This window comes from Pectinophora gossypiella, chromosome 1, assembly GCF_024362695.1.
Source record: "Pectinophora gossypiella chromosome 1, ilPecGoss1.1, whole genome shotgun sequence".
Taxonomy (NCBI): Eukaryota; Metazoa; Arthropoda; class Insecta; order Lepidoptera; family Gelechiidae; genus Pectinophora; species Pectinophora gossypiella.
Genome location: NC_065404.1, coordinates 15,790,893 through 15,810,944, shown reverse-complemented (window position 1 = coordinate 15,810,944; position 20,052 = coordinate 15,790,893). Strand labels below are relative to the sequence as shown.

At 34.0% G+C, this 20,052-nt stretch overlaps 1 protein-coding gene across 1 annotated transcript in view; it reads right to left on the bottom strand.

Annotated features, from left to right (window-relative positions):
- Positions 1 to 19,640, bottom strand: part of LOC126370145 (zinc finger protein ush) — a 262,820-nt gene extending 243,180 nt beyond the window's left edge. The window contains exon 1 of the mRNA XM_050014910.1: positions 19,540 to 19,640. Within this exon, the coding sequence (XP_049870867.1) occupies positions 19,540 to 19,579 (40 nt within the window). The 5' untranslated portion in view covers positions 19,580 to 19,640. The remainder of the gene's footprint in view (positions 1 to 19,539) is intronic.
- Positions 19,641 to 20,052: the final 412 nt, after the last annotated feature.

Below are 20,052 nucleotides of genomic sequence, written 5' to 3'. Positions count from 1 at the left end.
GCGGGCAGCGCGGGACCGATCGTCGTGGAGATCCTTGGGGGAGGCCTATGCCCAGCAGTGGGCGTCGTACGGCTGATGATGATGAAACAGTAATTTTGTAAAAAACTTTATAATAAGATTAGTGACTATTTAGAATATAGGAATGCAAGGGTATTGTTTTACAATATTTTTTGTTTCTTTTTAAGAACGCCTACGGCTCTATGCCGAGGATTTTCTTCCAGCAACTTTTCCAAGCAGAAGTTTTAGGCGGATGAAGCTTAATTAATTAATATATTTATTCACAAATTGTCAATTCAAAGTGGAACTATGTTAGAGATATCTTTGAGTTTGAGTTCGTTAATTACTAACAAAAACTATATGGATCACCTAATTATGTAGGTACTTACTATCTATTTTGTTTTCCAACCTTTTCAAATATATCCTTGAAAATCAACTGATTACTTTCAAATCGACTTGTGGAAAATGATTGCAAACATGAGTTTATCTCGACTGTAAATCGTATCGACAATCAGTAGTCGATAAACATCGATATTTTATCGTGATATTTGACAACCGTCGTAATGTGTACACTACATGCGATAAAAAATGTATTTTTATTACTTTTTAATCAATTTTGAAGTGTAGGTACCTAAGTACTTGTTGTTCGTTTCATTTTGTTCAGTGAATATATCGCAGTAAATGAATTACTTGCTTACATATATAAGCAGTAACAGTAAGCAAAACTATAATTAAACATTAACTTTTTTATACTGGACTTTTTAAATTTGTTAAAATATATTCTTTATTGGACTAAAATTATCATCATCACCTCCCTAGAATTATCCCGTTTTTCGCAGAGTCCGCTTACCTAATCTAAAGATTAAATAGGTCCGGTTTACGGCTTTATTGAACTAAAATAAAAATAAATAATTACAAATGTAGGTAAATTGATACATTGCAATAAGTGCATTCCTTAAATATTCATTCTACTTACTTATTTTTTTTATTTTTTTTTTGTATCGTTGTGTTATTTTAATTTTTGACACGTACCTTATTTCTAAATAAACTATCTTCTATTTCTTTTTCTAGACAGCATTCTACAATTTATCACTGAATTTAACTTTTTTATTTTTTTCTATTGTTTCCTTTTTTACTAAATAAAACACCCATTTCGCTTGTTCGAAATTTAAAATCGGCACTCGCTTGAAACATAACTTTCCACTCTTAACAAAGTCGACGTTCACGACAAGACCGGGATGAAAATCAGCTGATTTTATTTTTCACATTCTTTTTTCCTTACTCCGGCAAGAAGTAGATGACCTCATCATTCTGCCTAAACTCGTACTCTCAACATGATGACAATCAGTAATAGTGACTAATCATGCAATCCCAATTAAACATCGTTCGCACTTGCGCTCAGATCGCGCGCACGGATACGCGTAATTTATGCTTTTGCGCGTTGATAAACAGCGCGATGCTATCTGTCGTGGGTGGATTTATGCGCGCTGGTTTAGGGCCTGTCCTTGGTAAACTGCAAGTACTTATAGGTGGAGGCTCCAGCCAAGCAGTGGATGCCATCTTAAGCAAACCTACGAGAGTCACGTCAAAAAACGGCTAAATTTACTCTAGGTACAAATGTACCAGTACATACAATACACAGTACAGTACTGTACTGTACTTTACAGTTTTCGTACCAGTTTTTTAGGAAAGTACAGCACACACTCATAAGAAAAACCTTTTGCCCTTTCGTGACTTGTTATTTTAGCGACTTCAATGTGGAAAAACGGGTATCAGTTATGGAAGAAGGGGTAGTCAACTATTCCGACGGGTCGCGAGCTGGTTGGCCACCTCTATACTTGGTTTTTTATTTAAACTTACTTTGGCAATAGTTCCCCTTTCTTTTTAATTTCCTATAAGTACCTACAATTATAGTGAATAAAGATCAAAAACAATACAATTTGTCAAATAATCAGAAACGGACGTAACTTCGTCACATCTAATTAGGCGCTTAAGAGCTAAGAGTCTGACCATCCAAACGAACCCATTAGACTAGCGGCATTGCCGCGTTGTACAGCCACTGATAATGGCTGGCTAATGGATGGCTGTTGGACCAGGTCAAAAAAAAATAATTCAAAAATATTTATTTTTCAAAATTGCCTTACAAAGTTAGCGCTTTTTGAACGTCAAAAAATTAAATTACATATTAACTAGTTGTAAAACTACTACCACATCTGAATCTGCAACGCTGAGGGAAAGACGTGGCCAGAAAACCTCCCAGCACAGGGCCCTAGTCCTACTATTTCATGTTTTCCTTTCTTTTCTTTTTTTTTAAATCCATTTTGTATTACATAATTTATAGATTTAAATACAATGGTATTCCAATTACAGTCGGTGAAAGGAAAGTGAAAAATAAAGAGTTTTTGTGACTTTATCACAGAAACCCAGCCTCTGATACCCAGATTATTATAGGTATATCGAGCCTCTGTTGGTGTTTAATGCCGATAGTTTCGTTAATGCGCTTACAGATCGGCAACGACGTCACTGACGCGACACAACACGACACGACACGACACGCGGCAGGCCCTTAGGGTTCGTCAGCGTCGTACTTTACGGCTTTTAATAAATGTTCTCATGTAACCAATTTGTTTACCGACCTACCAACTTCACCCACAATACCCGCCGTAATTTACCCGTCCCAAATAGTAGAGTGGAGGTAAAAAAAATATAAATCTCTCGCTAGATAAACATCGTAATCTAAATCGATATCTGGGCACCATCGATCAAGCCGTATCGACGTCTCCTCGAACGATTATACACCGTGATAAAGATCAAATTACATGGATGTAGAATGTTTTCGATGGATTACGTCGAGTACAGTCGCAGGTGGATCTGACTCCGAATTCAAAGCCGACATTAACTTGGCTATTCCGAGTTCACTTACTACTACTACTTAACGGTTAAAACTAATACGGTAACGGTTCGGTTACGGTTTTAATTTACTTTAGGTACTTACTAATGTCTTATAAATGAAAAAGTTTAAGTACTTATTAAAGGTATTTAATGCCAGAAATGTTAACGGAAGTGCAACTCCTCTACTCATAAAATGTTTTATAAAATATAATTTGACTAGAAATATTTATTTATTTCATATATTTTATTTTATTTCATCTGATTTGAAAATAATATGTATTTTACAAATGTAAAAACGCAGAAAATAATATTTTACAGATGTTTAAAAAAACTCACATTAATCATGATTTCTCATATTGATTAAAAGGGTGTTTTTTATAGATATTATATTCTTAATGAATCGCACACCTCTAGTACGTCGTTAGTATGCAACCTATTTGACGAGTGATATCAATTTAAATCTGTCGGATTATTGTCCAATGTTTTTTTGAGGTGTTTAAGATTTCTTGCCTACATTTAACGTATGTTATATTATGCCTATCGATTACCCGTCTTAATAATTTTAAATAAAATTAGACGGGGTGTGGACACAACCAAACAAGTATAACTTTTGTATAGATGATTTTTTTTTCTTTTTATAAAGATCTCTAATCCTAATTCTCCAGCGTATGTACTCGCTCAGGTATTCTACTATCAACAGTAACTTATCGCCAGATCAGTATCGACTAAATTTCTGAGCGATTTTAATCCAACCACAGATAATCGCTATCGAGCATTAAATTTTCTATCAAGATTATAATACCGTATCATATATTATGATTATATTTTTGACACTAGATTTTTGGGTGTATTTTTTTACAACAAAAATTATCATTCCTTGTAACTAAAAGTGACGAAAGGAATACTTTATTTATGCAAGTTCATATTTATAATATTTTTTATTACTTATTTTATTTTTTGTTTTGTCAATTTGTAGATATTGTAAGATATATTTTTAAGACATTTATTTATTGTTTTATATAGTTAATAATACATTTTTTCTATACTTAATAATAATACTTCAGTTTGTTATCTCGTCACCTTTATTATATATTCTCTCTCTTTCTATTTAAGAATTGCTTTCTTGTCGGTGGAGTAATCGCCATTCCTCTCTTCTTTCCGCCAAAACCTTCACCTCTCGATACGACACGACCTGCACCTTCTCTTTTATTTGTTTCATAAATGTTATCCTAGGTCTACCCCTTCCTCTCTTCCCTTCAATTTTTCCTTCTATTATATATTCTAGTATTCACATTTAATATTTCATGTAAGTACACCTTAATATATCCGACGTGTATAGATTATCTTATTTATCTAGTTATCCCAATAATAATAGAGTTTGAAATTTAAATATTACTACGATACAATCTGAGATCGATTTGTTAGTTAAAGTTATAAATACTTACAACAGACGAGCTTATAGTTAAGTTTGATTTATTGAACGATTCGTGTGTGCCCCAGGGTAGTATACACACTCTATTGACCTTAGTATTGAACACAGTAGCTAAACCTTCACGCTAGGCGACTTTGGGAGCGCACACACAACATATAGTTATGAGGGTTATTGAAGCAATGTATCGATAAAATATTCGAGTTAAAGAGATACACAGTAAATGTTTCACTTTTCAGATACAACCAAAGAGCAAAAGTCACTGAACCCAGCGAATTATTTGTAAACAGTGGTGAAATTATGAATCATTAGTTGACATAATTATAAAATTTATGTTTTTATAGGTGGTTTTGGTCTATTACAGAAACTACATGTAACCAGGAGGTCTTGAGTGCAACCAGTTAATTTATTACTTTGCATTAAACTGATTGGATTTTGCACCTTATCGTAATTAAATATATTTTGAAATCTATTTTTTCTTAGCCTCTAATATTAATGCCTATGTCTGAAGTTATATCTATCCCTTTAAGTTTCCTGGGAATCCCCATTCAACAGAATTTCCGGAAGCCATGTTTCAATTTCAACATTTTCCTGTTTAATCCTCATTTATTATAGATTCGTTGATAATCCAATTATTAGTCAGTTAGTATATTGTATATAAGTTATTAAATATAAAAGTATATTAATTATAAATGTTGTTTGTTTCCTTGAAATCTGCACGAGTAATTATTAGTCAAATAATGACTTAAAGATCATTATGTGAGTCATTGGAGGCTTTAAATCATTTTCCTTAACAAACTACTTATTGGTTCTATATTGGTCTGGGAACGATTAAAAAATAGAACGCGTTCAGCTTCCCGGCCATGTCGTAAAAACAGACAGAAAGGTTATATGTATAATATGGGCATGAGATAATAAAGTAAGGTTACTTTATTTACGAAAAAAGTGAATTTTATTTACTTATTTCATACTTAATTTAAGTTAAGTACGTTCAAATATTATTAATTTAAGTAATGAATAATATATCACTATTAATTGTAATATATTGAAAATCAGTTTTATTATTTCGATTATGAGTTTATTTATTTTAATAATGAAGCTTAATAATAATATTAAACAATTATCCTTTCTTACATAAACGAAGTTAAAACGAAGAAAACTTAAGTCATATTGTATATTATGATTATATTTTATTCAAGATAACAATCTCACACGCGACACAGCTCATCACCTATCACGTTAATTCACGTTGGTCTTACAAAAAGCTCGGTGAGGTGCAGGTACTTAGTTCATCTTACGATAGATGAACCTCTGACTATCCCAATTGTACAAAAGCCCCCGAAAAACTTAAACTTGATTGAAAAGGCCTTCAAAACAGCATTTAACCACTATAATGTTTAAGTGTGACTTTAGTCACGTCACCCCTAAAGTCACGCGTGGGAACGCAGGGGTCATAAGGGTGGGGTGACAATTGTGATAGGGTCCATAATAGTGATGGGATGACCATGGATGTGATTTATCCGGTTTATACAAGGAAAAAAAAGGTTATAAAAATAAAATAAATTGAACATAAAGAAATAAATTATAATAGGCTAGTACCTATCCAATTAGTCAAATCAGTAACTTTTTAATAAACGTCAATGCACATTTTTTTGACGTGACTTATTGTAGATTTGCCGCAGATGGTATTAACTACTTGACCGGACAAATGGGGAGCGCTTAAGGCTCTCACCCGGTAAGTCAATACACATTATGTTTGTATGAAAAAAAAAGCACACTGTGACGTCAAAGAAAACGTGATATAATGTCGGACTTACTATTAGGTATTTTTATTATTTCTATTTTTTTTTTTACTTTTATTTGTTTTTTTTTATAGTATTTATTATTTTATACAAGATGTTGCACTGTCCCGCACCAAATTGTAATAATGTTTCCTATCCACTGGCTGCCTGGAAGAAATTGCTGCTTAGCAATAAGGCCGCCAGATTGTACTGTATCTATCATCATCTGTGTTAATTTGTTCTGTATGTTGTGTGCAATAAAGTATATTTGATTTGATTAAATAAATAAGTTAAAAAGAAAAAGTGTTTCGTTAGTTTTAGATCTGACTTTATTTAGTAATAACATACATTCATAAACTCACGCCTATAATGGAATAACCGGGGCAAGCAGAGACTATGTAATTCAATTTGCTTCGATCCTGACACACTTCTCTTTCCTCCTCCACAATCACCACTAATACCAATAATAAATAATATTAATATAAATATTTTTTATTAATTATTTTTTTATGTATTTATTATTTAATTTTATTATTATTTAATTGTTTAGTAATAATTATTTCATAATTTATCTTAATCTTCTTTATGGTCTTCTATTTATGTATTGTTCTTGTGTAACCATATTGCTCTAGGTATTCATTGCAACGCATTACTACGTACAAGATCCCTAAAAATATTCGTAACCGCAAAATCCACGACAATATGGTCGTAAAGACCCCTTGATTAGGGTGGTAAATGGTAACTGATGGTAAGGGGATGGTCACTCGCAATTTGCGGGTGCTAAACCCTGTAACGTGCTGTTTGTTCTTTTATAATAATGTTGTATAAGTATTAATTATGATAACACGTGAGACGTTGAATATTATTTCGTGTCCCAATAAAACTTGTTCGGTAATTTGTAAGCAAGGGACATTAAGATATTTCAAATTAATGTTGGATAAATAAACACTTTATTGCATAATTAAAAACAAAACAAACACATCTTATAAATAAAACACCTCCTCCAATGCGTCACATCCAGCCCTAGCATCCCCCGAAGCCCCGAAAAGACGCAATGAGAGGTCCTTAACAATTTAAGATATTTTAAAATTTAGTTAATTTTTTTTTTTTTTTAATTAAGATGGGTTTGCTCTTGACTTCGTTCTTCTACAAGAAGAAGAGATCGACGTTGGAACGAGCTTACCCAGAAAATGCCTATTCACCCGTGATAAATAAAATTGAATCGTTAGTTTTAACGCTCTGACTAACCATTGTCAAAATTACTTTGGAAGACTGTTCTTTGTTTGTTAAGGACTTTGTTGTTGTAAGACGATTCCGTGCTTCGGAGGGAAAGTTAAGCCGTTAGTCGCGGCTATTACCCGTAAAACACCTCCGCCAACCCGCAGTGGAGCAACGTGGTGGAATATGCTTCATACCCGTCCGCTTGATCGAGCTTGGCCTGTGCTCAGCGGTGGGACGTATATAGGCTGTTTATATTATGTTAGTTAGTTTCAATAAAATTCCATGAAATATTTTTATCTTTTACATTTTAAGTAGCAATATGTGTTTTACTACCATATCATACACATCTGATAAAATTGATAAACTTATCATGCTATCACTAACATTCATATCATAACAGAAGCGTACTTAAATTATATTGCAATATTTTTATCACTACACTTTATCTATTATTTTGCAACCGAGTTTAATTAAGACATTTAATATTGATTTTTTTAAATTATAGGAGAATAAAATAATTATATTTTAAAGAACCGTTAATATTACGCATATTAAACATTTTTATTTAAATTTTATTAAAACTACAGATTATGAAAACTTTTATGAAAACTACAGATGCAATTTACAATTAGCGAGAATTCTTAATGCATTTTTTAATAAAAAAAGCTTCATTGGTAAATAAATAAATAGTTTAACATTTTAAATTTGCAATTTAAGACTACTACGTCTAACAATTTAAAATACATTAAGATAATCTATTTGCAATTCGATTGCAATTTTCACCAAACCAACCCCAAAAATAATTAAAATAAATCATTTTAATTTTATTTTTTATTACGATTTTAAATTTCATGTCAGAAACATACTCTTTAGTTTTTTCCTCTATGCTTAAATTATTAAAGCTAATATGGTAATAAGTGGTGAACTGTGACATAAAAAACTTGGAACAGGGAAGAGTGGATGAAAAAAATAGTAGCAGAAATGGCTATTAATAATTATTATTATAATAATTCTTATTAATAACAATAATAATTATTTTTATTATAATTCTTATTAATAACAATAAGTATAATTATTATTGTAATTCTTAGTGTCAATTATATTATACAATATACTATTACCCTCATTACGTTAACCGCAATACCAATGCATTTATACACGCAAACAAATTGCCAACACGACCGAACTAAACCTAAAGTTGTAAATACATTTAATCTCTAAGTAATACTGGTAGCTTGGGCAGTAAGCAATACCCGATATTGAGGGGACAAGGCGGCACGATCAAAGGGACATTGTGCGGCTGTGCGTACGCGCATAAGACGTGCGCGCTATTGTGCGCAAAATTATGCTTCCACGGATCAAGGAAGATACAGCGGTTCCTACTTGTTTGTAAGATTTTCGATATTGATGAGGTATTTTAGTGAACGATATTCAAACGTCAGTATGGTTTATACAATATGCCTTGATTTAAGCTTTTTGTTAATCATTGAAAGTTGCTCTGTTAAATCAGGTTCTTTATTTGTTTTAATGTTTATTCATTTCGTATTTGCAAAAGCTTTTAAGTAAATATTCGCAACTCGAAACGTCTCTTCAAAGCGCATAGCCAAATTGCAAAACGATTACAAAAATCGACAATGGATTTTTTATTTTTTTATTCATAATCGAATAAAATGTATGGGACTTGAGGTAACATCACCTTCATCATCTTTTTGCTTAAGTTCAAACTCGTCTCTTTACAGACTGCTACCTCTATTGACCTCTCAAACCATGCGGGGTTGACTGGAAGAAATCTTTTTTAGGGACAAGTCTACCTATTTTTTGTCATTATGTATCTCTTTATCTGTGTGCAATAGTGAGTTTAAGTTAAAGAAAGAAAGAAGGAAAGAAACATGTATTATTTTAGGACACCACTGGCTTACGTATATATATATATATATATATATATATATATATATATATACATTACAATAACATCACATCAAAAGACAAAATAACACACACATGAAATACTAACTTCAGGGACCTTAGACATGTTGCAAACGATTATGACAATCGACATTGATAAAAATGTATAAGATTCAAATTCAAAAATATCTTTATTCCGTGGGTAACACAGTTACTAATAGTCAATTTTTACGTAAATAAATTTTTTAAAAAAAAAAAACCCCGACCAAAAAAGTACTCAATTATTATGACAAAAGGTTAAAAATGCTAAACCTTATAAAAAGCAAAAAATAACTTATCCCACATATGCTTGCAAGCAAACTGAGCTTGTAACATTCGTATCACACTTAACAAACGACCTGATGACCTTGAAGACCTGAACCGATTTCCACCAAACATAGCTAAGAACACTCTCGACTGATATACTTTCAACCAAAAAAAACCGCAATAAAATCGGATCATCCGTTTGGGAGCTACGATGCCACAGACAGACACATACACATTTACGCAGACACGTCAAACTTATAACACCCCGTCGTTTTTGAGTCGGGGGTTAAAAGCGTCTTATCTGCCTAAAGCTGCTGAAGATTGACACGATTGTCACCTTATGGCCCTGAAGTCACAGTGTGTAAAGGGCCTTACTCTCTGTCTGTCTATGTACGAAACATAGCACATGTATAAAAACATCCCAACACGTTTAGTCCTAACAGACCTACAATTATCACGCAATAATAGACCTTATCATGTTCGAGTTAGATTGTCGCTAAGCGGAGTTTCGTTCACCTTACATATTACTTTTATCTCTTGTTGTCGTCGACATATCTGTGAGGTGAAAGCGATGTTAAGGTCAAGGTTAATAATAATAATAGGTAATACGTCATTCATTTTGAAATAATAATAATAATACATACATACATACATAAACTCACGCCCGTAATCCCAAATGGGGTGGGCAGAGCCACAAGTAATCAAAGACAACTTGCAGCCACTGTTGATACGAAGTCAAATAAAAATAATATTTATTAATAATAATAATATTTATTATTAATAAGATACAATAATGATGGAGGTAGGTCTGATCTCGGACTATAATCCGAGTAGTATCTCTGTTCAGGAAAAGTAGTGCTATTTCTGAATAGCACTACTTTTCTAATTTTATTTACGTCTATATGCATACCCATTGCGGATCAATGTCAGAACTTTAAGGCTATTCTCACACTGCCCCGCATGGATGCGTGTTCTTCCGTTGCTTGTAAGTATCTCCGTTTGTATAGAAAACACGAACGGTCTAACACACAGAAAATGCATCCACGCGCTATGCTGCAGTGTGAGAATCGGCTAAGGGGTTCCAGTTTTAAAACTCTATAAAAGCAACTACCTGTCTGTCGTCCGCCAAATTCTGTCTGTTGACCAAATTGGAGATGTCTTTAGAAAAGATTCAGTGCGATCTACTCTGAACCGGCGTGTATGAAACGAAATGGGCGTGAGTTTATGTATATTATGATTATTAGCCTGTATGATCCCACTGCTGAGCAAAGGCTTCCCCCATATCTTTCCGAGTTTATGTATACAGGGTGGCCCAGAAGTTCAGGTTCAAAATGAAAAATTAGAAAGAGGGGCTCATTAGCTACCAGAAACACCCCCATGTATGTTCAGCAATTATTTACGGTTTAGGAGATATGACCCATTTTGTACCTTTTTCTAGATTTTCTACCTTACTTCAGAAATAATCATTTTGTCGCTATCCCTTTCTTAATAATTATTTTATTTTACTTCACAACTATGCCTAAGTCTGTGTACAGCTCAATCAAAGTGAAATCAAAGATAAAAAAAAAGTTATCGGAAGTCAAAGTGAGAATTCGACCAAAATTGTTACAGTTGTTAAAACTTCGCCGAAGAATACTAAACACATGAGATTGTCATGGACCCTGAAAGTATTTCTAAAAACTGCTCTATTTAATAGGCTTTTAGAAACATTAATAAATAATGTTTCTAATATGCATGTAAAATAATATATTAAGTCTGGGTCTACCAAGTGTCTATTAGTTTGAGAAGAAATCGTTTTCTTAATTAACTGAAGCGGCAATAAGAAGCTTGACCTAATTTAGTGGTCAGGATGTCTAGTCAATATCATCAGAGGTCAATCGCTATCCTATTTTTCCACGAAACTTCCTAATGAACACACAATTAGAAATTTTTTTCGCAGATTCAACCTGAAAGAACTGACTATATCCCAACTGGGGTAGTCAGAGGTACATCCATCTCAATATGACATAGTAGGTACGCACACGTTACCGGGCGTTCATTTAGACCAACATGATAGGTGGTGAGCCGTATCGCCGTCTATAATAGTCGAGAAAACTATATTAGTAATAACTGCACTTAAAAAAATAGTATATACTGGGTGTTAGTGACATCGTAACGAATACTGAGGGGGTTGTTTCAGACCATGATTCTGAGTTAAAATCAAGTGGAATTTTCCGTCGCAAAATTCATGATTTTTTTTTAGTTTTTTTAAATTATTTTCAATTCTATACTTTTGCGATGGAAAATTCCACTTGATATTAACTCAGAATAATCAGATGAATCATCCCTCTCAGTATTCGTTACGATGACACTTACACCCCGTACAAGTACATACGGTAGCCATATAAGTAGGTATGGGTGTTAGTGACACCGTAACGAATACTGAGGGGGATGGTTCATACCATGATTCTGAGTTGATATCAAGTGGAATTTCGTGTCAAAAAATTCATGAAAATTTTTCTTTTCTTTTTAATTATTTTCCAATCCATACTTTTGCGACGGAAATTTCTACTTGATATCAACTCAGAATCATGGCCTGAACCACCCCTCAAAGTTTTCGTTACGATGTCACTAACACCCTGTATAAAGTTACTTGACACTGGTAAGAAATAGGTAATATTCTTTATTTATTTTAATGGTTACTTACATGTACGGTCACGAGAACAAATATGTAAACACTTTGAAACCATGTCACATTAACTTTTTTGACAAATTAAACCGTAAGTCCCATTAAATGTCGAATATGATAGAGCGACAGGGTTCTAAAGGGGGTACATGATATTGCTCATGACTGTACCATCCGCACGAAAAATCACTTATCACGTGGTGAGTCGAGATATTTAGGAACTATCACCAGAGTCACAATTGATAGTTAGTTACTACACTATCATAGACGACCAGTGATAGCGTTATAATTGGTCAACTGTGATGCGGTAACAATTGTAGATTTGTAGTGATTATGAAATTGGTAAAACTATTTATAAACCGATAGCATACATTTTTAAGCCCCTGTCCAGTCGACTATTAAATAATTTTAATGAGCAAATCAAATATAAATTTTACAACTGTATTACATAAATACTTACATTTGATCACTATATATACATATACATATTTGATCACTATATTCAGATGAAATAAATTCAGTGCTTACTTATATTTAAATATAATCTGACAATTAGCGTGCAACTTTACTCTTGCTCTCGCTAAGTTACTTGCCGTCCCTTTCTCACAACCGATGTTTACTGTACCGCTATCTCTCTCACACATTGTATCACTATCAAGAAAGAATCCCTACAATGTGTAGATCAAAGATCAATGTGCTATCCTGTTTGTGTAAAAGAATAGTTGTTTAAGATAATAATGTTTTTAGTCAGGTGAAATCGCAATAATATAAGACAGATAGACATAATTCACGCCTGTAAACCTTATCAGGGTGGGCAAAGGCACATGTTATCACATGACACAGACATAGAATAAGGAATAACTAAGTATAGAACGGCAACTCTCCGCTCCCCACCAGCGGCTGAGCTAGGTTTACCTCACCCCCTTGGATTTTAGTCTTCAATCGTACGGGGGACAGACGTTACACACATAGATGCGCGTGAACGATAACGTCAATGTGTAGTGTCTGTGTAAAACGAGGTATTTTGTATGAAGGGTCCCGGGTGTGACACAGAATTACAGCCACTCCCTACCCTTACCCCAATCTAATTGGAGTCGGCATAACACATAACCATTCATGTCTCTAAATGCGGAAAATAGACATATCCTTCACACAATCCATCCACACTTTTATGTATCATCCCCACACTTTCTTGGGTCATTCCCACACTTTATTAGTTCAAAATCGAATTTAACATAAATAAATTAACCCCAAGATGAAATCTTATTACTCTTCGCATCTTACGAACATTTCCACAATTAACTGTATAGAGTATTATCAAGGCGACATTGATAAACAAACAATCAATGAGTACATTATATATGATAACGGTTTAACGAACTCACGCGCACTTTGATTCCAATCGACAAACAAAAAAAAATAAGGGAGCCGTAGTATGACAGACGCGACGTAAGAGAAAGATAATGGTTTGTATTAGTGGCAATTGGATGGTTTGTGACTGTATTGTTTGTTATTTTTTTGGAAGATTTCGTTTGTTTTCTATATTCGGCGGCTCTTCGCCAACCCGCTTTGGAGCAGCGTGGTGAAGTATGCTCCATACCCCCTCCGGTTGATTAAGGGGTGGCCTGTGCCTAGCAGTGGGACGTATATAGGCTGTTTATTTTATATTATGTGTTATGTTATTTGGCGACTATCGAGCTAGACACATAGCACACTCGCTTATTTTAACCGATTTCATAAAAGAAGTTTATGTAAATAAAAACCTTATTGTAACTGAACGGAGCCATTAAACTCTTATCCCCAAGAGATCCCCAGATTCCTTACTTACTGAGTTTTAAGTCCCCTTGTTTTAAGTTTACGCGGTTATTATCATAATTAAAGCACATAATAACGGGTTCTTACCGCGTTTAAATGGGGATAATATCGGGAAATATCGGGAGTCTCATATCCCCATTTAAACGCGGTAAGAACCCGTTATTATGTGCTTTAATTATTTTAAGTCCCCGCCTAAAAAGCCGAGTGCGAAAGAGACAGTTCAGGAAAATTTATTATTCTAACAGCTGTCAAATCAATTAGGCAGATAGAATACTACGAGTATCCGTCTATTGGTTTAAAACCGCGTATCCGTCTTATCGCGGCAGGCATACTACGGTTACAGCTAGTATTAAAGGTAGTTCAAATGATAAAAATACCTTAGCACTTTGACCTTTGCGGGGTGGATTGTGATAAGCAATGTTTTTAGAAGATGTAATATTGTGTAATGTGGGTTGTATCGTCAATAATTGAGAACAGTTGTTAAATTATAAATAGTTGAAATAATTTAGCACTGAATACCAATTTACAACGCCGTCCGTGGTTGAGTGGTTGAGCGTTGGGCTCTCGATCCGGAGGCCCCGGGTTCAATCAGGGACAATCAGGTGGTCAGCCTGTAATGTTTTTTTGTGATAAGTCCTCGGAAATCGAAGGTGGGACCTCCAGATCGAAAGACCAACGGTCTAACCACTAGACCACGGAGGCTACTAATAACAAAAATACTATTTACAAAAATATTTTTAATAAAAATCACAACCCTAAATTCTTCTGATGTCATACTTTTTAATGATAGCTGGAATGCAGTTAAAGAGATTGTCCTTATCTCAAATTCTTTGTGTTTATTTACTTTGAACATCGAATCCGTTTTTATAATGATATTTATTCAATATGCATAATATTTACATTAATATCATTATATACTTACTGTTGGCCGAGAATTATTGCGCGTGAAATTTCAATGCTCCCTTTAGGGTCCTATTACACTAGGACATGGTGGCACAATCGCACCACTAAAGAATAAAGGTGTTTTACTAGTTAGTTTTTGTGGTTGGAAGCGTTGAGAATCCCGATACCGACCCCGACGACGTGGTTGACGATTTTCCTCAATCAGCGCTTATCCTATCGACCCACTAGGGTCAATTAATTCTTTCAAATATTTTTTCCTCTCAGACGACTCCCTGAGCCTAGGTTCGCGCCTAACCTATTACCAGGCATCCTCAGGCCTATTATCTTAAACGTTGTACCGGGTGAGACCCTTCAGCTCTCCCCATTTGTCCGGCCAAGTAGTTAATGCCATCTGCGGCAAATCTACAATAAGTCACGTCAAAAAAAAAAGAAGCGTTGAGATGTGGTGTTGGCGAAGGATGGAGAGTATAAGCTGGACTGAAGTGTCAATTGAAAAAGTGCTGGAAAGAGTAGAAGAAAAAAGAACCATAATAAAGACCGGAACCGGAGACGAAATATGATTAGCCACCTGACACGATACGATTCGTTTATAAACATCATAGGAAGAAAAAATTAAGTAAGGAGAGGAAGGAGTAGACCTAGGAGAACATTTATGAAATAAATAAAAGAGAAGATGCAGGTCCTGTCGTATCAGGAAGTCAAATGTTTGGCGGGAAGAAGAGAGGAATGGCGATTACTCCACCGACAAGAGCGAGGCTCTTAAATAAAGAGTAGTTAGTGTGGAAGCCATAGCCTCTACTTACCCCGATAGGAACTAGGCGGGAGTGTATGATTAGTTACACAACCATTAAGACACTGGGGGATAGCCAACTGAACAAATGAATCGACAGTGACAAAGATAAAAATGTATATTATGTGAATCCCATACATTTTTATCACTGTCTCTGTCTGTTATCATAGTCGTGTGCATCTTAGCCCCAGCTGTCAACCTTTTGTTGATGGTGTCAAATGCATCTTTAACGGCCTCTATGGTCCAGTGGTTGAGCGTCGGCTCACGATCCGGAGGTCCCGGGTTCCAATTCCGGTGGGGACATATCACAAAAATCACTTTGTGATCCCTAGTTTGGTTAGGACGTTACAGGTTGATCACCTGATTGTCCGAAAGTAAGACGATCCATGTTTCGGAAGGCACGTTAAGCCGTTGGTCCCGGTTACTACTTACTGATGTAAGTACGTAGTCACTACATGAGTCATGTCAGGGGCCTTTGGCGGCTCAATAGTAATCCTGACACTAGGGTTGATGAAGAAGAATGCATCTTTTTACTATCCAGTCAGCGTTTTGGACTGTATGTTGATGAAAACAGTGATTACTGGGGTTTAAAAGACCACATCAAAGCAATTCAACTAAAAAAGCAATATTGCTGTTTAACTTTTGTGTACATTGCGCACTTCCTTTTATTATGCAAATTAATTGCAATGTTATTTTTTATCTAGACACGCTGTCGCGTGTCAAGCCAAGTTCAAGATAATTAAATTACCCAATTTCTTTAAAACATTTCATAACTAATAGACCTGAAGGTTATTACTACACTATAGTCTAGAAAACATCTGGCAACACTTATGTCATATTTACTTACTCAATATAATTAATTCATATCAAAAACGTGTATATTTTGCATAATTAAATTAAAAATTTCATAAATGAGTCTTTGTAAATACTGTTTTTTGTAAGTGTCAGATTTCGGTACATTTATTTGTATATTACATCATAAAATAGTGCTACCCGATAATCGACTGTATATCGGTTAATAATTATTTATTTATTTATTTTGAGGAAGACTTACGGCCATATACATTTTCTAAAATAATAACCAGACAATAACTAAAGGCTAATTACAAGCTCCACCTAATAGTGGCTAAGTTATTTACCCTTTTACAAATTATAATGTTAATTAGATTACTGATTATAGTGTTGGCAACCCCAAAATTTTAGTTTAAAAAAAAAATTAAATAAAAATAAAAATGTTTTAACCATGGCAATACTGTAATATATTAATGACAGGCTTAAAATGCTACTAGGCCAGAGCCTTTAAATCCTTTCCAAAAAAATAATAATAAGTACCTTTTTCTAATGGTGAACAATATACGCGATTCCTAAAACCCTATCGAAAGTTAATAATCGATTATTATCGAAGCCCTAAAATCAAATAATCTACATATCGATGTACCGGTAGTATTGATACTATCATATTGGAAATTTTATTATATTACACTAATTCCATTCACTTATCACTAATAATATAAACAAAAATAAATAAATAAATGAGCATGGCGTCTCATACCCGAATTGCACCTATTCTCAGTTAAATAAATTACTGATAATAAACACAACATTAACTTTACAAAAATAATTTCTAGACTGTATATTCAAGGATCAAGGCCGATACACCCATTACAACGTGGAAGATATTAAGTAGTCCTTTCTGTAATACTAACTAGTTTATTTTAAAATTTAATTGTACAATTATCTAGATAAACGGGTAGGACCCGCCCACCCCAGGTTGCCTGGAAGAAATTGCTATTTAGCAATGAAGCCGCCGATTGTGCTTCTCTTGCCACTTTTGTAATTGCTTTTTTTATGTGTTCATGTGCAAGCGATTTGTAAGTATACAAATTAAAAAATCAACACTTGATTTTTAATAAGGGATTTTCTAGACTACGTTCTCAAGAAAAATAATAGATGGTGCTTTTTAGATTTAAAATGGTAATTACCTATTTTCTCATTGCTCGGGTAAGTACGTAATTCAAAAATATAATGTAATGGCAGAAGCATTATATAAAAATAATTGTTGCTTGTAATTTGGATTAAATGTGGCTTAGAATTATGTTACTACCTCTTTTGCTTCTATTAATTTTGATCAGAACAATAACAAATGGGTGGAATATGTGTTGTGCCTGGGTGTAAAAACAAAAATCAAAAATATTTTTTCAAAATTGGCTTACAAAGTTAGCGCTTTTGGAACGTCAAAAAAAAATTACAAATTATGTAACTAGCTGTAAAACTACTATCACATCGGAATCTGAAACGCTGAGGGAAAGACGTGGTCAGAAAACCTCCCAGCACAGGGCCCTAGTCCTACTGTTTCATGTTTTCCTTTCTTTTTTTATAAATCCAGTTTGTATTACATAATTTATAGACTCAAATACAATGGTATTCCAATTGTAATAACAAGGATCATTTATACCCAAAAACAAAGTTAAAAGACGCATATGTCTGTTCTGCTTAGCAATAAGGCCGCCAGATTGGGCTGTGTCTTTCGTCCATTTGTGTAAAGTTTTGTATGTTGTGTGCAATAAAGTATATTTGATTTGATTTTGATTCTGCATGAAATTACAAGGTTTAATGAAGGCAACATTGCACAACGCCGTCTGTTTTTTTGGGGGATATATGTATAGCCTGGAAAATCCTTCATAAGTCTAATGACTGTATTACAATACAATACAAACTTATGTGCCTAAATATAAATTAAACACATTTCAATTACAGGTGAAATGGATTGGAGATGTCCTTAGAAAAGGTTCAATACGATCTACTCTGAACCGGCGTGCGTGTATGAAGCGATTGATGAATGTGGAGGAAGCAAGAGAAGTGTGTCAGGATCGAAGCAAATGGAATTCTATAGTCTGCTTACCCCAGTGGGAAATAGGCGTGAGTTTATGTATGTATGTATGTGTCAATTGCAGGTAGGTAAGGTATTAAGGAAGGTAGGTAGGTACATACGCATGATAATTTATAATAATATCGAAATATAGTTTACTTTTAAAGATAGGCAGATAGGTATCTGCATACTTTCTAAAATTAAGTACTGTCTAAGATCAATCAAGGACTTTGCCAATATAATAATATTTTATATACTTATATAAAGTTATTAGTGATTTGTTAAGTAAGCGTGTTGCACCTTAGACCACATCGTCATTCGCCATCAGGTGAGATTGTGGCCAAAGGCAAGCTTATAGAATTTAAAAATTATAAAAAAAATACATTTTGCTTCTAACAAATTATTTTCTAATTATAACCATTAATACTTGATAATATAACGGAAAACCTAAAAATACAGATAAATAATAAATACCACACGGCCATAACATATTTAATATGGTTTTAATTTAAGGAAATTAGAAAAGTATAGGTATTTTAAAATTTAAATGCGTAGATATGTTGACCCAACGGTTATTATTATAAGTCGGGTACCTACGGGTAATGTATACCTACTCATAAACACAAATGAACAACTTTGCATTAAGTATAATTATTATAATGTTTATACCAAGAATAAAGGATATATCCATTTTAGATTTTTTATGTTTTTACTTTTTAAGGTTAAGTTATGTTTGTTTAATTTATGATTGTAAATATTAAAAAAGCAGTGTAACGTTTACATTAAACATTAAACTACGACAGCAATAATCTTATAAGAATCTTATGTTTACAATGTTTACAAACTAACTACCGAACTTTGCAACTTTGTCACCGCAACTTTCTTCAAATCAACCACTAACTTTTAAAATAAATTCTTCATTTTAAACAACCAGCTTATAAATAATAATCTTTACAAAAAACTTACGTTTTAGCGGCTTAGGATTGCTCTGTTTCCTTCGCGACATTTCCTTCAACTCGTAGCGTCATGTCACACACTCACTCACACACGTCCGCGCACAACCGCGGCCGGGGCGCTACTGAGAGGCGGTGCGTTGGAGGTTGAACGGACCGCCCCTCTACCGCCCCCCCGCCTGCCCGCGCCGCCCCCGCGTAGCAAGAGGCGTAGCGCCGTAGACGACGTAGCTACTGACTTTGTTTTTCTTTTTAGGATTTTAGTTTGGTTGTGACCTGTCTGTATGAATAGGTAGGTATGGTGCAAATTAATATGGTATTTGACTGTATCAAAGATTATAAAATGCTAATCTAGAAATAGAAGTCAGTGTAAGATGACCAAAAACCAATCTCATTTTACTTTTTGCCTTATTTTCGAATTTTATTTATGAATTAAGTAAGACTTAGTACGATGTTTGACTTAATTTATTGATGACGTCACAGGACAATATTGTGTCGAGGTTTTTCTTGCAGCTTCTTTTCCCCA